This window comes from Neovison vison, chromosome 4 (genome assembly GCF_020171115.1).
Source record: "Neovison vison isolate M4711 chromosome 4, ASM_NN_V1, whole genome shotgun sequence".
Lineage (NCBI taxonomy): Eukaryota > Metazoa > Chordata > Mammalia > Carnivora > Mustelidae > Neogale > Neogale vison.
In genome coordinates, this window is record NC_058094.1 from 216,449,716 (window position 1) to 216,470,403 (window position 20,688).

The 20,688-nt window shown below is 45.8% G+C and overlaps 1 protein-coding gene across 7 annotated transcripts in view; it reads right to left on the minus strand.

The window, feature by feature from the left end:
* Positions 1-20,688, minus strand: part of ATP6V0A4 (ATPase H+ transporting V0 subunit a4) — a 75,345-nt gene that overhangs the window by 35,927 nt on the left and 18,730 nt on the right. For 5 of the 7 annotated variants that reach the window (XM_044246674.1, XM_044246670.1, XM_044246672.1 and 2 more), the window contains 13 exons: positions 18,524-18,618; positions 18,347-18,412; positions 17,726-17,829; positions 15,720-15,853; positions 14,517-14,595; positions 14,146-14,240; positions 10,940-11,065; positions 10,385-10,479; positions 9,200-9,326; positions 7,242-7,324; positions 6,516-6,609; positions 3,585-3,797; positions 894-1,044 (listed from right to left, as the gene is read on the minus strand). In XM_044246674.1, the coding sequence (XP_044102609.1) occupies positions 894-1,044; positions 3,585-3,797; positions 6,516-6,609; positions 7,242-7,324; positions 9,200-9,326; positions 10,385-10,479; positions 10,940-11,065; positions 14,146-14,240; positions 14,517-14,595; positions 15,720-15,836 (1,180 nt within the window). In that variant the 5' untranslated portion in view covers positions 15,837-15,853; positions 17,726-17,829; positions 18,347-18,412; positions 18,524-18,618. Of the gene's footprint in view, positions 1-893; positions 1,045-3,584; positions 3,798-6,515; positions 6,610-7,241; positions 7,325-9,199; positions 9,327-10,384; positions 10,480-10,939; positions 11,066-14,145; positions 14,241-14,516; positions 14,596-15,719; positions 15,854-17,308; positions 17,378-17,725; positions 17,849-18,346; positions 18,413-18,523; positions 18,619-20,688 lie in introns of those variants that run through there. The other 2 variants (XM_044246671.1, XM_044246675.1) reach the window with 2 other exon arrangements.

Genomic DNA, 20,688 nt, shown 5'->3' on the forward strand with positions numbered 1-20,688 from the left:
AGGACCCTGAGATCATGACCTGAGCTGAAGGCAGAGGCTTAACCCACTGAGCCACCCAGGCACCCCAAGATCACAAAATTTAATGGGATTTAAAACCAGTTTCCTGGGTGGGGAGTGGTGGGCACTGGGTGGCTCTGTTGGCTAAGGGTCCAACTCTTGATTTCAGCTCAGGTCATGATCTCAGGATGGTGAGATCAAGCCTGGAGTCAGGCTGGGTATGGAGCCTGCTTAGGAGTCTCTATCCCTCCCTCTCCCTCTCTCCCTCCTGCCTGCTCTAAAAAAATAAACAATAAAACCACTTTTCTGTCTCTGAGTATTTGGTATACTGTTCCACTACCATTTTTCGTCTGTTTCTCCAGCATTCACATGCACTGGGCACTCACAGGATACCCAACCTATGGGGCTCCTGCATTACAGGTCACAAAATTAGGACACACGCAGGAGGAGAAGAGTGTTGTGGACGACACGGCTGAAGGGCAGCTGGTCTACCCCTTTGTTTTTACAGACCAGGCAACCAACATCACATAGCTTATAGCACTAAGAATCCAGTCTTCTGATTCCAAGTCCTGTGTGTTCTCATCTCACCCACAAAACAGCTACACATCTGTGAAGATGCTGAGACATGACCCTCATTGAATTGGTAAGGGAAAAAGAACTGAACTTGACTGCCTAGTCAGGGTATGGTTTAAGGGAGAACAGGTGAAATCTTGACAAAGAACAAAGCTTTCACTAATCGCCACTAATGCAAGACAACACAGGACATCGGGGAGCGAAACAAGATTTTAGCGATGTCACACTTATAAGCAATTCACCTCCTCTCCCACCCGAGAGGTCAATCTTACCCACTTTTCATTTTCAAGCTGTCCCATTATTCAGTGCATCAGACCCTTTACCTGGGTTTATTTCCCGGTAACTACCCACACCATATGCATCTACGATATTCTGGAAGCCGGCCGTGAATTTATTGGTCCTGTTAAATGTGGGAGGAGCTGTTTTAGATTGCACTGCGGTCAGGATGGGGACCATGGAGGAGCCGCTTAGTTCCTACAAAAAACATTGACAAAAATGTAAGAAAGAGAGCTTTGAGCTGAGCGTCAGCACACGGATCACAGTCTGATTCGCACCATCCTTTAAAGGTGAACTTGGGACAATTTCTTGACCTCTGTGAGACCCGTGACCACATCTGTAACAGTGAAAACCCTCCTAATACTTATCTAATTTATCCGACAGGAGAGTCGTCAAAGCAAGTAGAGCTCTGGCCATTCCCATTCTCCTGCTCCTGCAAGTCGATCTGTTGAGTGCAGTTCTGGGTCTTCTACTTTTCCATTCTCTCTGCTCATTCCCTCAAGAGTCTATCCATTTTCCTAATTCTGCCCCATTGTTCCAAATGGCCCTGACCCTCCTCTGAATTCTGCTTTAACTACCTGCCCAGGCTTTCAAATTCTCATGGCTCAGCAACCCCACAGAACCCAGGAGCCTAAAACCAAACTCAACAACTTGCTGCAAAGGCAGGTCCTCCCTTGGCCTCAATGTTCCTTCAGCAGACTCCGTTCTCCAGATCCCTGAGCCTCTGGAATCCTCAGACATGTTCCTTCTCCTGGTTCAATCACTTCATGCATCGATCACCAAATCTTGCTGCCTGTCCCTTTCAAGTCTCTCTTCTTCTTGCTCCCATCCCTACCAGCAGAGCCCCCAGCCTCTCCGTCCTCCTCTGTCTCTCTCCCTTCCATGTATCCTATCCCTCAGATAGCGCAATCCTTCTTTGAGCAGAGAAAACAAACAGAGAAGACTGCTCCAGTCACGCTACCCTCCTACACAAAAATCTTCCAAGGCCTCTTATTACCTAAAGAATGAAATCAAAACTCTTCAGTTTTGCAATCAAGACTTCTTCCCAATATTGACTTAGACTCTCTGCGCACCCCCACCCCCATCCTACCTTTCTAAAATGCAAACTGGATTGGGTCGCTCCAGCATGGGAATAAAATCAGACGTCTTATGCCACTAGAAGTCCTTCAGGACCACGCCGCAGCCTCTCCCTGATCTTCCTCCTATTCTTTAAGCTCTACCCTCTCTCCAGCCCGTGACCTTCAGGTGGTGACCTGCTCACTGATCACCCTTCCATGGTTCAGCCCAGACACCACTTCCTCCACGAAGCACCACTGCCCTTCCCAGTCTGAGTGACATGCTCTTCTTAAATGCCCCATTTGGGTCATTATTGGAGTATGATATGGGGACATTCAAATCCTGCCTCCTGGCTCCAGAACCAGGATCAAGTTCCTTCTACTTTCTGTGCCTCAGTTTCCTCATTGTACAATGGGGATAAAGATAGCCCCTACCTCCTAATTCAATCCCATCTCAAGGCCTTTACTTTCAGACCCTCCAGCTGGAAAGCTCTCCCTCCTACCCCGCCGCCCACTCTTGCTCCAAGACACCTGCTCGGAGGGGCCCTCTCCAGTTACAGCCCTCGAATGGCATTAGGTACAGCCCTCAAATGGTATTATAGGACTTAAAACTCCAAGGGCCACCTTGACATCTTCAAATCTCACAGGGTCCCAAAGGCCAAACTATGAGTTCCTCTGCCCTCATGGGATTTGCCAGCCACCAAGCAGGAAGGGCTCCCCACCCAGCTAGCTCTCCCATGGCCAGACCAGCTGCACCCTGCCTAGTCCTCCAGCTCCCTGCCACCCCAGAAATGTACTCAATCTCCTCACGTCCTTGCACGGAAACAAGGGCCCCTTCTTCTTGTAGGAGGCAGTCCCACATCACCCCTGCTGGCTCATTCTGCCCCCAGTGCAAGCCCCAAGTACAACCTCCATGTGGCCCTCTGCAGCATGTGGTGTCCTCCTCCCTTGGGCTCTAAGTGTATGTGACTCACCAGCTTCTGCCAGTCTCATGTGTCCAGGAACGGGTGGTATGTGCTTGGCCATTGGAGACACCATTCCCTTCTTCCCCAACAGGGTGAGTAGGTGATCAGAGCAAAGCCTCCCTCCCCACCCCATCCTCCCCTGTCCCCTGCTTTACCGCCTGCTCACCACCATTGCTGCCTGAAATCACATTAGTTATGGATATGCTTACTATCTGTCTTCCTTTCTAGAAGGTCTGTCGGAGAAGGGTCTTATTCTGCCCGCACAGCCCTAGATCTGTTCCTGGGACACAGTGACCAGCAGCAGAGGTGAAGGATGAAGGTTGTGACCTCCACTAGTGCTGAGCACAGCTGTGGGCACACAGCAAGCACAGGTGTCTGGTTATTTGTCTTCCCAGCCAGGCTGTGACCTTCATGAAGGAACGGACGGACCCACAGCGCAAGGACTGTGGAATCTACAGTCACAACCCACAGAGTGACTGGCACCTCCGTATCCAATATGCATTTGCTGAAGATCGAAGAAATGTTGACTATTGGCCTGAAAAGGAATTTCTGATGGATGCCCAGGCCTGGACTAAGAACTGAAGATGCGTAGATGAGGGAGACTGTCCTTGGGAAGTTCATGGGGCGTGGGAGGCTGAGAGCCTCTGAATGCCTGAGGGGGTGCTGCGAGGCTGCACGTGACACATCCGTCCCCGTCCCTGCTCCTTCGGCCACTCACCATGCCTTGCTCCAACGCCCTCTTGATGCGCCCAGTGTCTGCCACCGGGAACCAGATCTCGGCGATGGCACACTGCTGGGTGACGTCGATGTTGCACATGTTCAGGATGTGGTAAATGGCCTTCATCTTCTGCACTTTGATGGCCCAGGAGTGCCAGTTGGCAGCTGCTTCTTGCAGGAGGCGCTGGCGGTGAGACTCTGTTTGTGTGATGACCTGCACCAGGAGCAACACACAGAGAAACAAGGAACACTCACGCGGAGCTATGGCACGGGGGCAAGATGGAAATCCTCGGCCATCTTGTCTCCTCCCGCCCCGGGCTCCCTCCTCTGGCCTGACACCCTCCCCAACCGTCCACCTTCCTGAGCAGTTTATCTTCCCCTGTTGAGGTTAAAAAGCGTGGGCAAAGACTGTATCTTCTTTTTCTTCTAAATCCTTAGAGTACTATTTGTCCTGGATTGAACTGTGTCCCCAAAAAGGGATATATTGAAGTCCTAACCCCTGGTAACTATGCATGTGACCTTATTTGGAAACATGGTCTTTACCGATGTAATTAACATGAGGTCATACTGGAGTAGGGTGGGCCCTGACCAACACGGTTGGTGCCCTTATAAGAAATGTGTACATCTAGGGGTGCCTGGGTGGCTCAGCCAGTTAAGCATCCGACTCTTGGTCTCCGCTCCAATCTTGATCTCAGGGTTGTGAGTTTGAGCCCCATACCGGGTTCCATTAAAAAAAAGTAGGGGCACCTGGGTGGCTCAGTGGGTTAAAGCCTCTGTTTTCAGCTCAGGTCATGATCCAGGTCCTGGGATGGAGCCCTGCCTCGGGCTCTCTGCTCGGCCGGGAGCCTGCTTCTCCCCCATCTCTCTCTGCCTACTTGTGATCTCTGTCTGTCAAATAAATAAATAAAATCTTTTTTTAAAAAAGTAGAAATTTGGACATCTAGAGACACAGGGCAGAATGTTTTGTGTGATTCAGGCAGAGACAGGAGTGATGTATCTACAAACCAAGGATGGTCAACAACCACCAGACACGAGGGGGTGTCTTATTCTATTCAGGCCGCTATCATACAACACCATACCAGGTGGCTTGAACAACAAAAATGTATTGTTCACAGTTCTGGAAGTTGGAAGTCTGAGATCAGGGTCTACTGTCATGGTGAGGCAAGGATCTTCTTGGGTTGCAGACTTCAAATTCTATCCTCACGTGGAAGAAGGGGGCAAGCATGCTCTCTGGGGCCTCTTTTATCAGGACACTAATCCCATTCATGAGAGCTCAACCCTCATGACCTAATCACCTCCCAAAGGCCCCACCTCCAACGATCATCGTCTGGAACATTAGGTTTCCAACATATGAGTTTGGGAGAGGGTGTGACACGCATTGGGACCATAGCAGAACAGGGGAGGGAGGATCCCTTCCTACAGCCTTCAGAAAAGAGGGGCTCTGCTAACACCTGGATTTCAGACTTTGAGCCTCCAGAACTGTGAGAAAATAAATTTCTGTTGTTGTAAGCCCCCCAGTTTATGGTAATTTGTTACAGCAGCCCTCGGAAATTAATATATCTATCAAAATGCTTTATATGTATAATGTCTTCAGTAAATGGCTAGTGAATTAATGAAGGAGGGAATGGAAGAATTTGCCCACAGAGAATTTATTTAATGGGATTCATTTCTATTTAATGCTACCAGTGTATTGTCTCAGCATCTTCACCAGTGATGCCCCAGGTCATTTTCAATAGGAACATAAGTGTGGAGTAACTTCTTTTCCTCATGAAACCCTCATAAAATCTAGTATGGAGTGTTTGGGGAAAGAAGTTCAAGGGTAATTGCGTCAGAGAACCACAATCTCCTTGACAAGTGACAAGGAAGGACTAGAGGGGATTAAGGAAATTAGGCATAGATTTTTCCGGGAAGGCAAAGATGTCTGTTATTCTAAGAGTTTCACAACACACACACACTCACACACCCCATCTCTAAAGATACTCCCTGAGGATCCAGAACAGTGCTAACAATTGATACAATGGCCACGAACATTTTAAATTTAATTAAATTCAGTTAAAAATAAAACTCAGGGGGCACCTCAGTCAGTTAAGCATCTGACTGTTGATTTTGGTCCAGGTCACAATCTCAGGGTCGTGAGATCAAGTCCTGCATCAGGCTCTGCACTGGGCGTGGAGCCTGCTTAAGATTTTCTCTCTCCTTCTTTCTTTGCCCCTCCCTAACTCTAAAAAAGAATTTAAAATAAAATAAAATAAAAATTCAGTCCCTCAGTTGCACTAGCCACATTTCAAGTGTTCTGTGATTACGCGTGGCTCATGGGCACAGCACCGTGCTCGCAGGTTAGGCAGCATGTCCACAGAAAGTTCTACAGGACAGCAATGAGCATAGGAAGCAGTGTGATGGGAGCCCAGCTGCTTTTAGGGGATTCCTTTCAAAGCTTTTTGAAGCAAGTGCTCTAATTACATAAGTGTTGAGTACCACCCAGGAAGACAACTGAGTTACAAGAGGCTGTGAATTTGGGGTGGGCTCACGTGGTGACACTAGCCTCACTCACTGCTCTTACAGAAGTAGTTGGTCCGCTCCAACAACTGAGTGAGTCAATGGAAAAAGAATCAGTCAGACTGGCTGTGGCCCAGGCCGGGCTCACCATAAAGGGCTCCTTCTATCGGACTGGGCCGGCCACCCAACAGCTCACTGGGGCTGCGGTCCATGCCAAGCCCAGGCAGAGCCGTCCTGACATTCGGAATCACCACCCCCAGCGTACTGAACACTCTGTGCCGATGATGAAATCTCCCGTCCTGATCGCTGGGAGAGCACAGCTGACATTCCAGCCCGCCCGGACGCGAGGGCCCGGGGACACGGGACTTCATGGAAATGACAAAGGTACCCCCCTCGCAGCCCCCACTGCGGTCACGCGCCTCGGTGCCTCACTCACGGTGATTAAATCCTCCAGCTTCACGTTGACGCCGGCCAGCATCTCTCTGCGCTCTGCGGCAGGCTCCGGGCAGGGGTAGATGGTGGCGCGAAACCTGTGTTTTGGACATCCCAAAGGTCACCGGGGGTGACCTCTGGAAAGCATGCCCCACGTCGCCTTCAGCCAAAGCCATCACTTGCGGCCTCTGGTTAGAGAACCACCTTTTTCTAGAATAATTGTCTCTTCGGCAGGCGGAGAATGAGTCCCCATTCTAAGAGTCCCCAACGCCTTGCTTGGCGCTCTTTAAATTCAAGCTATGATTCCCTTATCTGAGTGAGCGCCCCTCAAACCGAAGAACCTGGGAGCTTTTAGGTAAAAGAGACCACAGAATAAATTACTGCAATAAGAGCTTTGTCTACTGAATCATTTCTGCTGCAGTAAATGGATTCTATAGAATCAGAAGCAACTCAGCATGAGGTGTGCCTGCTTCTTAGCGGCTGATGGAGGGCGTGAGAGGGATGCACGGATGTGGTTATAAGGTCGACTTCCAGGTCCTCTCCGCTCCTGTTCCCACAACTCTTGAAGATCAGTCGCATTTTTAATGCTATCTGGTCAAATGCAGGAGAGTTGCTTTAAAATCCTGAGGGACCTCCAAGGAACCCCCAGTCAAGCGTCCTTTGTCTCATACACCTCTCTGCCTGATCGTGACCCGCGTCACTGAGGGAAGAGCCACGAACAGCCGCTTACCCTTCACAGATCTTCTTGATCTTTTGCCTGAGTTGCTCTCCTTGATAAAATATGATGAATATGTTCTTTTTAATTTCTTCTTTCTGGAAAATCAGAACAGTAAAAACTATATAAATATAAATAAAATATAGCTTTATCTGTATATTTTATCTGTATAAAACTATATATTATATAATATATATGATAACAAATATATGTAATTTTATATAAATGTACCAATTTTTTCTTTTTGGTTATAATGTAATAGAAATATAAAATCCCGTTTTTAGATTTTTTTTTTTTTAATTTAAAAATGACAACCAGAGGGGTGCCTGGCTGGCTCACTTGGTAGAGCATGTGATTCTGGATCTCAGGGTATAAGTTTAATTTCTATAAGTATAGAGATTAGTTAAAAACAAATTTTTTAAGATTTTATTTATTTGAGAGAGAGAGAGAGAGCAAGAGGAAGAGAGGAAAAGAGAGAGAGCGTGAGCAGGGTGAAGGGCAGAGGGAGCCCAGGGCACAACTCGATCCCAGGACTCCAGGACCATGACCTGAGCTGAAGGCAAATGCTTAACTGAGTCACCCAGGCACTCAAAATAAAAATTTTTTTTAAAAAAGATTACAACTGGAAAACGTCAGCTTCTCCCCGTTGATCTAAGTTTATACTTCTTTATGGTTGAGGGCAAGGCCACTGAGAGAGGCCAAGGCAGCCTTAAAACAACAACCCCGCTACTGGCTACACCAGCCAGACCACAGCCAAGCCCGTATTCAGCTCTAACACTATACTTAAGAGGTGGGCTCAGAAACAAGAAACCATGCAAAAGAGAGAAACCAGGTTATTATTATAAGGCTTAAAATGAAAAAAGCAGACCTAGCTCACCAGAGTTAACTCACACACAACATTTACATTTCCAGGGTAAGTGGATGTTTAACAAAGGTAAAGCCATGTCTAATTTTTGATTCATTGTGTGTCCATAGGAACTCTGATTAAAATGCGATTCTCAAGTCCAAGTTTGATAATCCACAAGAAAGAATATATATTTTACAACCATACATGAAATTGTTCAAGCAAAGAAATGTGCTATTTTACACTTACTTAGTTTGGGGTAGAGGGCGGTAAAGGCAAAATAATGAAATCCATTGTTGGAAAAGTTACAACCAATCCAGTATACCCACCCCATGTCACTCAGGGCACTGGGATGAGGTATGGCCCCACTGAAAAGCCAGCTATCAGGAGTCACCAAGAGTCATGAAAATGCCCACACCCTTTAGGCCAGTAAACCTATTTCCCTGAATGTATATCAAGGAAGTAATTCAAAAGAAAATAAAAATGACATGCACGGAGATGCTTATCATAGTGTCTAGATTCTGGAGAAAACTTGGAAACAAAGTCCATAAGTAGATAGACAAGGTCACATGAACTCACTGGAGATCTTAGGCATCAATTGCAAAGAAGAAAAAAATGAATCGTTACTTTGACAGCTGCTCATGGGAACCCCCGGAACACTATTTAGGATTGGGGGTAGGGGTCGCAGCTCTACATTATTTCCAAAGGTTCATTCTAACAAGATGCCCGGTTGCTTCTGCTCAGGTGCACACTGAAACTTGAGGCGCACTGACCAAGCCCAGTTCTTAGCTCTTGGTGAGGAAGACCCAGCGGCCGCCTCATGGGGCAGGAGCGCTGCTAAGTTTCCAGGACCTGGTACAGCTGCGTCTTGGAAGCATGAACAGTTGTGGGGTGTTCACAACAATGTGGGGTGTTCACAATAATCAATCCTTGAATTGACCTTTTATACTTCATTTTTTTTTTTTTTTTACAAAAATTGGGGGAAGAGAAAAGCCAGGAAAAAGAAAGGCAGTAGCTATTAGCTTCACAGAAGTGAAGACCCCTGCTTCAGAGAACCACCCCCTACCCCCGCCAAGATGAGGGCCCCAGGAAACTGAGGATACAGTTCCCCGCAGCCCGCGACACCCACCGTGACAGGGTCCTCCAGAGTCGTGTCCACCTCACTGAACTTCAGGTAGATGTTCCCTCGGCACACTCGCCACAGCAGCCTCTCAAAGGAAGCCATCCGCTCCCTGTTGATCACCCCAGCCGTGAACCTGGGCAGTCAGACAGGGAGGCATTGCTGAGGTCCAGGGAGCGGGGTGCGGGGAGACGGCCCCGTAGGACCTGAGGATGCACCAGCATGACATGGAGACCCACTACCCTCTGAGCACGAGGAGGACTCCCTGGCTGGCCGGGGTCCCGAGACCACTCGGCAACCCAGCCCCTACTCGGCCCAAGTCCCTTTTGGCCTCCTGTTTCCTCTTATGTGCTAAGACTTCCTTAATCACCCCGATACTACAAAGTCATTTACTTGCAATCAGAAATAGGATAGCCCGTCTGTTAGGGCACCCTAGCTAAAGAAAGGAACTGTTCCAACTACTCAACAATGGGCTCTGTGCATTTTTATAAATAATGTACTAGAAGTGAAGAAGACATACTGATTTCCATTTATCTCTACTGTTAAAAGCATCCTGGTGTCTAATTTCCAGTTGAAACTTTTCCTATTAACTTTAAAATGGTTACTTTCATTGGTCTTTTACTTCAAACTACGCTGATCCTATCTAACCTCCTGATCGAATGTTTTCAATGCCTACCCATCCATTGTACTTGGACACTGAATGAAATCCCACCGTTTTGAATCACCACGCATTTTAATACCGTATTACTCCTTCTTATGGACAACGTGATCATATTGCTACCTCATTGCCAATTGCACTTCAAACAGCAAATTTCAAATCTGTTTTATTGCCAACGCAGTATTTCCAAGAGAAGGAAGCAGGGACCCATTGAGAAAACCCATCTAAATAATTCTCCCCACAACCTCCTCATGTAGGAACAACACAAACTTTGTAGTCTTCAGGCTCCCAGAATGTTAGTTTCACCATTAACAAGAAGGTAACACTACCTTCCACTCCACCAGCCTGAAAAGGTTACTCTTGGGTTTATTACTGTGGGGAAGTCTATATTTATGTGAAATAGCCCTCTTTCCAGGGGCATGTTCATTCATTCATTCACTTGCTCAAACCCTCAGGGAAGTCTATCACACTCCAGGCACTCAGTCGGGGGCCAGAAACCCATCCACATGTAACTATCAGAGCAGAGTTCCACTAACCCCAGCTTTCCTGACACGTAGGCAGGCGTCGCTCTTAACTCCAGGAGACCCGAAGTGTCTTCCGTAAAGAAATCATCAGCGAGGTTGGTTTCCGTCTGAAAGTCAAAGGAAACCTGCTTTCTCTTAAATGTATTTAGGCAATCTTCAAAGCTCCCTACGTCTCAAAGGTTTGTCTATTTTAAACAAAACTTTAATTTTCCACAGATGGTTAACAGAATTCAAGAAGTCGAGGGGTCTTTGCCAGATCAAGAACTTCCCCAGTCTTTCACTACCGAAATCCCAAATCAGCCCAAACTCACTGTTGTGCTTTGTTCTCACTTCCACATTTATTGGCGTGTTTAGGGCACATATTTCCTAACAAGCATCATAATATTTTTGTGTTTAGTTCAAATTGGCACCACGTTTCACCCAGAATGCCCACCCCCCCTCACTAACGACCTCAATATGGCAGAGAAACAAGTGTGATTAGCATATTCCAAACCAGCCAGTTTTCTAAATGGAAACTTGAGGCTGTGGGGGGAAGGTCCCTTTAATAAATAGTCTCCAGATAATAACCTCAAAGAAGTCTTGGGTTTTCTTCAGGAGATGTTTGAGTTCAGTCAGTTCTAGGAAGCTTTTCTTCAAAGCCTGCTGGTTCTGGTTGGCTTCCTGTAATTCTCCTTCTAGTTTTTCTAGAAGAGTCTATGCAGAATGGAAAAAGAAGGGAAAGCAGGCAGACGGTACTGAGATATTTACTGTACATTAACCAGTACAAATGACTAAAGATTAAAGAAGAATTCAGTGTATCATAATGTAGCCAGAAGTCCAGTGGCATGTTTAGTCCAACTCGAAATAATTGTAGAGCTATAAACTAGATACATTTTTATCAAATAGGGAGGATTAGAAAACACTCTGGGGGAATGAGAATTAGCTTCCTGAAGAAGCCAAGGCATTTCAGCAAAATTGAATGTCTCTCCCCCATTTAAAACACTAAAAAAGGGAAGCTGGAGTGAATTTACATGTTGAGAATTCCTTCTGCCTCAAACACACTGTAATGATGAAAGATAAAAAGAGGAATCTCAAAAAAAAAAAAAAAAAAAAAGAGGAATCTCTAGTTCTGGATTGAAGTCTGGAGAACCGGGTACAAGCAAGTAAAAAAAGCTATAGAGAGAAATGTGAACATAACAGGCAAGAAGACAAAAACAAAGAAAAAAACAATCTTCCTTCCAAATGAGCTTAAAAAACAAATCTCAAGAAGAAATCTAATGATAAGAAAAACTTTTAAAAAATAAACAATCAGAACACAAATTTACATTGGGTGAAATTATTTTTATGGATTGGTCTAAAAAAGAATTTAAGGCTTTTCTTAGAAAGCTCAAAGAGATAAGAGAAGGCATTACTTAAACACACACACATTCACACACACCAAGAAATTATTAAACCAACATGTCCTAAAATGAAAGAAAAGTTAAATATAAAAGGGGAATCATTAAGAAATCTTAGAAAGGTAAGATATAGGTATTGAAATTCAAAATCTAATAAGTAAAGATCAAGTCTCTATTGGACACAATTCATGAATGCACTAAGGTTTGGTATATAATTTAAAAATATCAAAGCTCAAACCCCTCAGACTGTTTTTCAGAGTCCATAGTCTCATGGTTTGAAGTGGCGGGGGGGTGGGAGGTTGGGGTACCAGGTGGTGGGTATTATAGAGGGCACGGCTTGCATGGAGCACTGGGTGTGGTGAAAAAATAATGAATACTGTTTTTCTGAAAATAAATAAATTGGAAAAAAAGAAAAAAATATCAAAGCTCATTTCTCATTTATCCAAATGCCCATCAACAGTAAATGAATAAAGTTCCATAAAGTGTGGTACATGCAATAAAAGAAACACTGCCCAGCAGTAAAAACAAATTAATTTCAGAAACATGAAACAACACGGTGTCTTAAAAAATAAAACGATGTTAAAAAAAAAACAACAGCAAGTTGCAAAAGAAGAAACGTTATGATTCCATTTATATAAAACTAAGATGTGCAAAGCTAAATCATATGCTATTTAGAAGACTAAATATGTGATAAAACTATGAAGAAACAAGGAAAAGAAAAATACAAAATTCAGAACAAGATAATCTCAAGGTTGGAGGAGGGGGGAGGGGAAAGAAGGGGGAGGAGAAGGAGGGGGAGGGGAGGGGTGCACAGAAGGCTTTAAGAGCATCACCGCGGTCAACTTTTACATCATATAGGGTGATGGCACTAGATGTTTGCTACATCATTATTCCTTATACCTTACACATATATTTTTTTAATTCTACTCTATCAACTCAATATTTAACAAAGACAATTGCCAGTAAATCAGCAACCACACTATGTGAAAATGGATTAAGGTCACCTATAAAAGACAGATATTAGTGGCGCAGAGTTGGGGGGTAAAAATGAAATCCCCATTTCTTAACCATTTGTTCGATCCATTTAATGATTCTATTAAAAATAATGCTGCCTTTAAAAACATTTTGGAGAATCATGCATTATTTAAGAAACAGTTTATAATACAAGAGTAAATGCAAAAAGGAGAAAATTATAATGTAGATTATGGACATATAATAATTACATAAATATAGAGCTGATAAGGACAAAACCTGAAAACAGAAAAGGCAGTTTTTGCTGAGTTGATGGATTTGTGGGTAGACTTTTTTCTTTTTGAATTAATACTTCCTCTAGGATTGTTATGAAAGCCTCTTTAGAAATTCTGCAAGACAAGGGCCCAAAGCCAACTGTGTACTCTAGCCAGAAGGACACTCCTCCCTCGGAATGCTGGGGAACACCCCACTAACTGCTACCGCGGTGGAATCAGTCTGTCCCCTTGATCAATGGTTAGACAGATATTGTTACTCATAAGCTCGTGTTGTTCTAAGTTCATCTTTACAGTAGTAAATAATATCCAGGGGTGCCTACACCACTCAGTCAGTTAACTCTTGGTTTCAGCTCTGGTCATAATCTCAAGGTCGTGGGATCTAGCCCCTGCCTCCGACCCCACGCTCTGAGCAGAGTCTGCTTAAGCATCTCCCTCTCCCTCTGCCCCCAACACCCTTCTCTCTCCCCTTCCAAAACAAACAAATAAATCTTCAAAAGCAACAATAAATAATACCCAAGAGGAAAATACTGAGTAGGGACTGTTGGCACATATCCAATTATACCTTATCTAACTGGTTATGAGTATGAATGTACGAGAGGGTAGAGTTTCAAAACCAACCAGTTGGCCAATACCAAATGCATTGATTTTTTTTTCTTTTCTTTTCCTTCTTTCTCTCTCACTCTCTCTTTCTTTTTTTTTCCCCCCCAGTGGAGTTGCAAGTCTCATATCTCTGTTAGAGTATCTTTATTTATACCACTAACAGCTTCAAAAATGTCAAGAATCTGAAGTTATCTTAAAAGGAAAAAACAAACCCAGGCAGAGATAAGGCTTGGCAGTGAAGCCTCCCCACCTACCTTCCTGCCTCCTTCAGTGGGCCCTTCCTCTTCTGAGGATAAAATATCCAATTTTTAAAAATCAAGATCTGCAGGGCCTTCCAGGATCTGGCTCTGCCTACCTTTTGACATCCTCTCCCACTGCCCAGCCCTCCCTCCTTCCTCCACTACCAGCTCTAGAAGCTTCTAGATGGCATGGCCATGTTTTCTTTCTCTCTAAGGAACCTTGTACATGGCAGTCAGTGTTTTATAAAAGGAAGTAGAGAGGAAAAGAAAGAGGGAAGCCTGCCGGCTAGAATGTTCTTGGCTCAACCTACCTCCAGCGTAATCATTTCCCGAGGAAGAGGGGTCGGTGGAGGCCTCTCAGGCAATTGAGGCACAATCTCATTTTGCATCTCATCTTCCAGAAAACCTGTGGGATGAAACCCCCACCAGAAGGCCCAAGGTGATTGTGTTTTCTAACCTGAGAAATGGATCCAAGCAGACAACCGACTTTCAGCTGGCTCAGCTGCCCCAATTGCTTCACGGACCTGCCACAGCATCTGGGTCCCAACCCTCCCTGCCCCACGCTGTCCCAAGAACACTTTGCCCCTATTCACATAGGGACATGTTTGTTATAATCCATTCCTGCAAACCACTTACCTCCCCACCAGTTCCCATTTAGACAGTAAACAGAAAATCGGCTTACGGAGGATTCTCTCCAGTGACTCACACCTCCTCACTTCATTCACAAATTTCCTTTGGAAGCTGTTCACATTCACATTCAACTAGAGTGGGGAGAAACCACAAGACGCCCGTTGGTATCAACAGCCATCAACATGTTCCCTTTGGTTTATTTTGTTGTGATTTTTATTGTTTTGTTTCTTTAATGCTGGAAAATGTTGCTGGAATCATTTTAGGAAATATTTCCATGCACAAGACGTGAGTTACGGGCAAAAACCTTGATAGTCTCACATCTCCAAATGTAATTTGGGGTTATTCTTAAATGTTCTTAAATTCGTAAATGTTACTCTTAATCCCCCAAATGCCTCAGCTCTAACCTTCTTACACTTCTAAGAGACAGTCCTCCCACTGACACGGTTTCCTTACTTTAAGAGGCATTTACATCCCAATGAGCCTTGAAAGCCTCAGTGGAATCGTGAATTCGAGAGGCTCCTGAAATTGCATAGCTGCTTCCAAAATTACCACAATCATCAAAAAAACCGCTTCCTGCCCAGTAAATGTCACTGAGGAGCTACCCCCCATCAGGTCCTATGCTAGGAACTCAGGATGCAAAGACCAAGTCATGACCCTTCCCTGCAGGGGCTTAGTTTTGACCGTGATCTTGGTGAGGAAGTAAAGGGGCAAAGAGTCCAATTTTCTAAATCAGATTCAAAAAAGCTTGGTAAGGAAACCATTTCTGGGAAGTGATACCACAACATCACACTCAAAACCATGTGGCCCTAGAATAACCACAGAAGGGAGACGGTGCGCCGCAGGATACTTCGTCCTTAGACTGACTAATTAGGAAGTACTGGTTTCTGTCCTTGGAACAAGGTTTGGTAATCTACAGGCCCATCAGAGAGATCAAATCTTCGAAGACACCACTTAGGAAAGAATGTATAATGCCGTCTAACAAGTACTGTAGGGCTTGCCGTCTAACAAGTAAGTAGTAGGGCTTCAAAACATTCCTAGAGAGGAGATACATATAGAGGAAAGGAGAACAGGTATGCAAATCACTTGCTCAATGTTAACCCACATCTTAGCCAGAACAACTGGAACCAAATGGAATTCCATCTACCCTGGCTCACGGCTCTTCTGCTTGCACTTGGTTCACTACTAAAAAGTGGTGTGAAAGTGACGTCTATTCCCACCCCACCTTCCTCTGGCCTTCCAAGAACGCAGCACCTACATCTTTGAACTGAACCAATCCGAGCTCCCCAAGCTCAGCCACACAGCAATAGGCAGCCTCCACCTGGAGAAACAGCTGGGACAAACACATCTCCTCACTGCGAAACACGGACGCCATCTTGACACAGCCTTGGTCTGCGGGAGAAAAAGATGTTGGAGAGAATAAGGGTATAGAAATCTTAGATCGAAACTGGCTTTTGTTGCATTATATTCATATCCAACGTGAAAAATAAAATCCAACAGGAAGGGCTCCTAATTTTTAAAAATATAAACAAAAACAAGATAGCACCTTTCAAAACCTACTGGATTGGCGAAGGATTAAAAATTACGATTATAAACTCCTGTTGTAGACGGTATGAGAGAGCAGGCATTTTCATACACTTAGTACTTGAAGCGTAAGTTTGTGCAGCTTTTTTGGAGAGCAATATGTCAGTGTCTATCAAATTTTATATTACTCATACCCATGACCCCGGATTTCCGTTGCTCCTCATGCAGACCAACTTGGAGATATATGGGAAAATGGATGCACAAGGATGTTTCTGATAACATCGTATATAATAATTGTAATAAATGGATCTAACGTAGATATCCATCACCAAGAAAGTGATTAAGCTGACCTCCAGAACCCAGTGCGGTCAGCCAGAATGAAATAAATCTGTATGTCCTCTATAGGGAAAAAGGGTGTTTGTGTAGAATCCATTCTCATCCAAGACCCTCTGGACTGTGCTGCCACTGCCAAGACAAATTGTTTGCCCCAAAGACCGACCTTCCGAAAGAACCAGCACACCTCCAGAATGGGCCCCCTTCGCTCATTTCATTTTATAATGTATAGAGTAGCTACTGTTTGCCAGACACTGGGTTTATCCCTTCCCTGGTTTAAGTTTTCTATTATGTCTATTTCTCATAAAAAAGCTAAAACCCTCGATTTGTCCAACAAAAAGTCTGCATATCTGGCTTCTGCCTACCTCTCCAGCTTCATTTCTCTTGACATTACTCTCCAGACACACGGAACTTCTCCCAGAGCTCCCTCCTGCCTCAGGACTTTTGTCCACGCTTTCCCCTAGATCTGGAACCTCACTCTTCACCCTACCCGGATCCCACACCCCCAACATAATCCCGTCATGGGAGCCTCCGTGTCAGGACCCTCTTCCTCCATAAGCCCTTCCAGACCACCACCAACACCAGGTGAACCAAGCACCCTCAGAATAAAAATCCCAGAATATAAATCGCCAGCAATTACTTATTTAACATTTGTGTTGCCCACTAGCTAGTAAATTTCATGAGGTTAGAACTATGCCATGTTTTCCATTCTATCACCAGCCTCGCTCAGCCACAAAGCCGATGCTCAGAAGCTAGCTCCCAATGCACTGGTTAGAACCCAAACATCTGACCTGAATTCTTTCATCCATCCAATAAATATTTATTGAGAGTGTACTATGTGCCGCTCCATTTTTTGCCTTTTGACACCTAGATGAATCAAAACTTTTCATACTCCCCCTTCTGGTAAAGAAGGCCATGTTTCCATAGAAAAGAGACAGACATACATTAGCACCAAGCAGACCAAGAACCCAGGGTGAAAAGCCTTCTTACCCCAGCTCTGTCCCAGCAGGTCCCAGGCAGATGTCTGCGGTAGGGTGAGGGCTGCCGCTCTCAGTGCTTCCTCACACCAACCCCCTCAAGCATGCCCCCCCCACCCCCCCACCGCCCTGGGCCAGAGGTGTTTGGTCAGGGCTTGTGAGTGGCAGGCCGGGACCAGCCTGGCTTGGGGGTTCCTCAGGTGGCTTCCCTGCGGCCACCAGCCCCTCCCAGGACTCCTCCTCCCCAGGTGCTCCGGAGCCCAGAGCGAGCTCTGTTGTATCAACACCTGCCCGTGGGCGAGGACAAACCTGCCTCACCGGCCAGCCCTGCTCAAACCCCCTCCCTCCCCCAGCCACCTGTGCCCAGGGCCACGACCTCGGGGGCCCCACCGGGAAGCGGTGACTTTCTTCTCTAAGGAAAATAACTCACCCGGCAGCCAGCAGAAGTTTTGGGAAAGGTTTCTAGAGGCCTTCGAAGGGCCCTAGAGACGACCTTCCAGGGTGTCTATGAAGCACACCAACCACTCCTTGTCACTGGAAAAATGAAGTCATTCTGGAAACGAAAAGAATATCGCGCCCCCCATCCTCACCGTGTCTTCGAAAACACTTTACTTTTAAAAGAGAATCCACCGATGACAAGTCCGTAGCGACAAGTCACACTTCGGGCCTGACCCAGGTAAACAGAGTCAGGGCCACACGTAGGCCACCACCCTTCACTCCTATTCCTGTCTTCCCTGTTTAGCGGGGCGGGAGGGGGGCTAAGGAGCGAGGGGTGAAGCGGGTACAGCCAGGTCTCCTGGTTCGGGGGAAGTTCCTCTGCAGAGGCCGCTTCATGCCCATTAATGAGCTCGGCACGGGGGCAAATCCCACACGCACCCACCCGGGGTGCCTGGAAGAGATACCCTAGAATGAAAGGGGGGCTATTTTTTGTTTGTTTGTCTTTGACTTTTTATTGGAGAAAAACTGAAGCATCTGCGAGAGTATAGAGAACGCGAGAAGGAAGCCCCAAGGACAGCATCGCCTGTTGAATTCTGTAATCCAGTGCACTCACCCGGGCCAAGTTCTGAAGGCTGAACTCAGGAGCGACAAGGCAGAGCTGAAGGGTTAGCACGGAAAACTACAAGGAGAATGACCAACGCTCGTTCTGCCTCTCTTGTCAGGGGAAGTTGAGGCAAGGGGGAGCCTCCTACCCCCCACAACCGATGCCCCTGCCCCTTCCCCTACCCACCTCTCATTCTGCTCTTCTGCTCAGCTGGGGGTCGCTGTGTCTCCCCCTCTGTGGATGGGGCAGCTGTCCTCAAACGTCCCAGGGCCCAGGAATCACTGAAGGACACAGAGAGAAAAAGCACATCTTGAGGGTTAAGAGCAGAGTTTAGAACCAAACTGCCTGAGCCGGGATCCCAGCTCTCATTAACCCTGTGCGACCCCGGGGAAGCAATTTAACCTCAGGTTCCCAGTGCCCTTCTCTGCAAAGTAGAACAGAATATTAGTTATTATGAATGTAGAAGTATAGGAGGGAGACTGTATTTCAAGGCTTGCTTTTTTTTCCTCCTAAAAGCCCTAAGTGGAGGGTACAGATGTGCAGCACGTTCACAGGACTCCTCCCAGACAATAAATTAATACAATCTGTCAAAAAGGCAATTTGCATATCCTCAGACCCAGTGATCCCACTTTAGGAACTTCATCCTATGAGAAAATTTTTAAGGTGGTATAATGTCTATTGCAGCATCCTGTGTCCTAAGTGTAACCATAAATGACCTGAATTCTTTCATCCACCCAATAAATATTCATTGAGCGTGTACTATGTGCCACTCTATTCTGGGCTCTGAGGATAGGGCAGTAAGAGACAAGGTCCCTTCCCTCATGAAGCTTGTGTCCAGAAGGAAAGAGACAAACAGTAAACAAGTAATAAATTAGCAAGATATTGCAGATTATGAAAAGAGCCACTTAAAGAAGGCTAGGCTTCAGAGAAAGGAGGAGAGGCTACTTTAGATTAGCAAACTCAGCCCTGGAGCTGAGGTTTAGAGGATTAAAATGAGCCCGGCTTGCACAAAAGGAGTTGGGGGAAGGGAGCCAGGCAGCAAGGAACAGCCAGCCTTGCACGAGCTCATCCCCATAGCTAATGTATCTCTTGAGTGCCCACCCCACCCCCCCCACTCTGGGCATTGTCCCTATACCTGCAGAACACATTTTATTACCTTACATGTGTCAATCACGTCATCTTTTCAATAACCCTATGAGGTTGGCAGTGTTCTTAGTCTCAAGTCACATACGAGGAAACAGAGGCACAAAAAGGCTAAGTAAGTGGCGGGAGGTCACACAGCCGCTCAGGACAGGTCCTCTAATGGCACAGTCCCTGTTTACACCTGTGCAAGGTGTTGTCTCACAACATGTTCAAGCAACGGAAAGGAAGCCAGTGTGGCTGGGGCAAGTGTGTCAGAGCAGAAGCAGGAACCAAGCCAGGGGCTGTTCTGAGGGGCCGATAAGCAATTTGGATTTTATTCTAATCACACTGGGAAGCACTTGGAAATTTTGAAGCAGGGGAACGACATTCCTTACTTGATTCGCTTTTTTAAAAAAAATCTCTTTGACTTCTGCTTCTGGAAAGATGGAGTTGAAATACTTTTTCTTCCCAACAAGTAAAACAGAAAATTCTGAACATTATATACATAATAAATATTAGAAGGCTCCGATAGGTAGAGAGAAGACCTTTTAGGAAACTCAGGGTCTGAGAAACGACAGAGGTGAATTCTCTGGGGTTTCTTTTGCCTATTACATTCTAGGCTTACAGCAAGATATGCAGATAGAAAAAAAAATCCCAAATAAAGCCTGTTCTCTCTAGCCAAGGGATCAGGAAAGGGGCAGCCTAGCAAGAAAGAAGACTTCCAGATAATAATCACTCTAATTCAGACAAACACCACAGAAAAAACTGTGGTCTCATGCCCACTCATGCCGGCAAAGCCCAAGTAGAAAGCCCAGACTTCTACCCTCACCCAGATGAACCAACGTGACACCCCTAGTATTATGTCAGAGAAGGCCAAGTGCAGAGTCTGAACTCCCAGTCCCACCCTGTGATAATAAGGCACCCCTTGTTAGCCTCGTTGGGTGGTATCAGAAGAGATCTAATGAGAACTTCCCCGACTGTCCATCTGTAATGGGACCACCCCCTTACTGGGGCGTGGAGGTCTTGTGAAGAGGAATAACCAGGCACTCCTCTCCTCCCAGAGAGGGTCATATCAACAGAGGCCTAATGAATAGAAGAATAAAGAAGGAGAAACTACTCGAGCTGATTTCAAGACTTACTGTACAGCTGCAACAGTCGAGACTGTGGTTCCGATGGAAACATAGACACACAGGTGAATGCAAGAAAATAGAGAACCCAGAAATAAACCC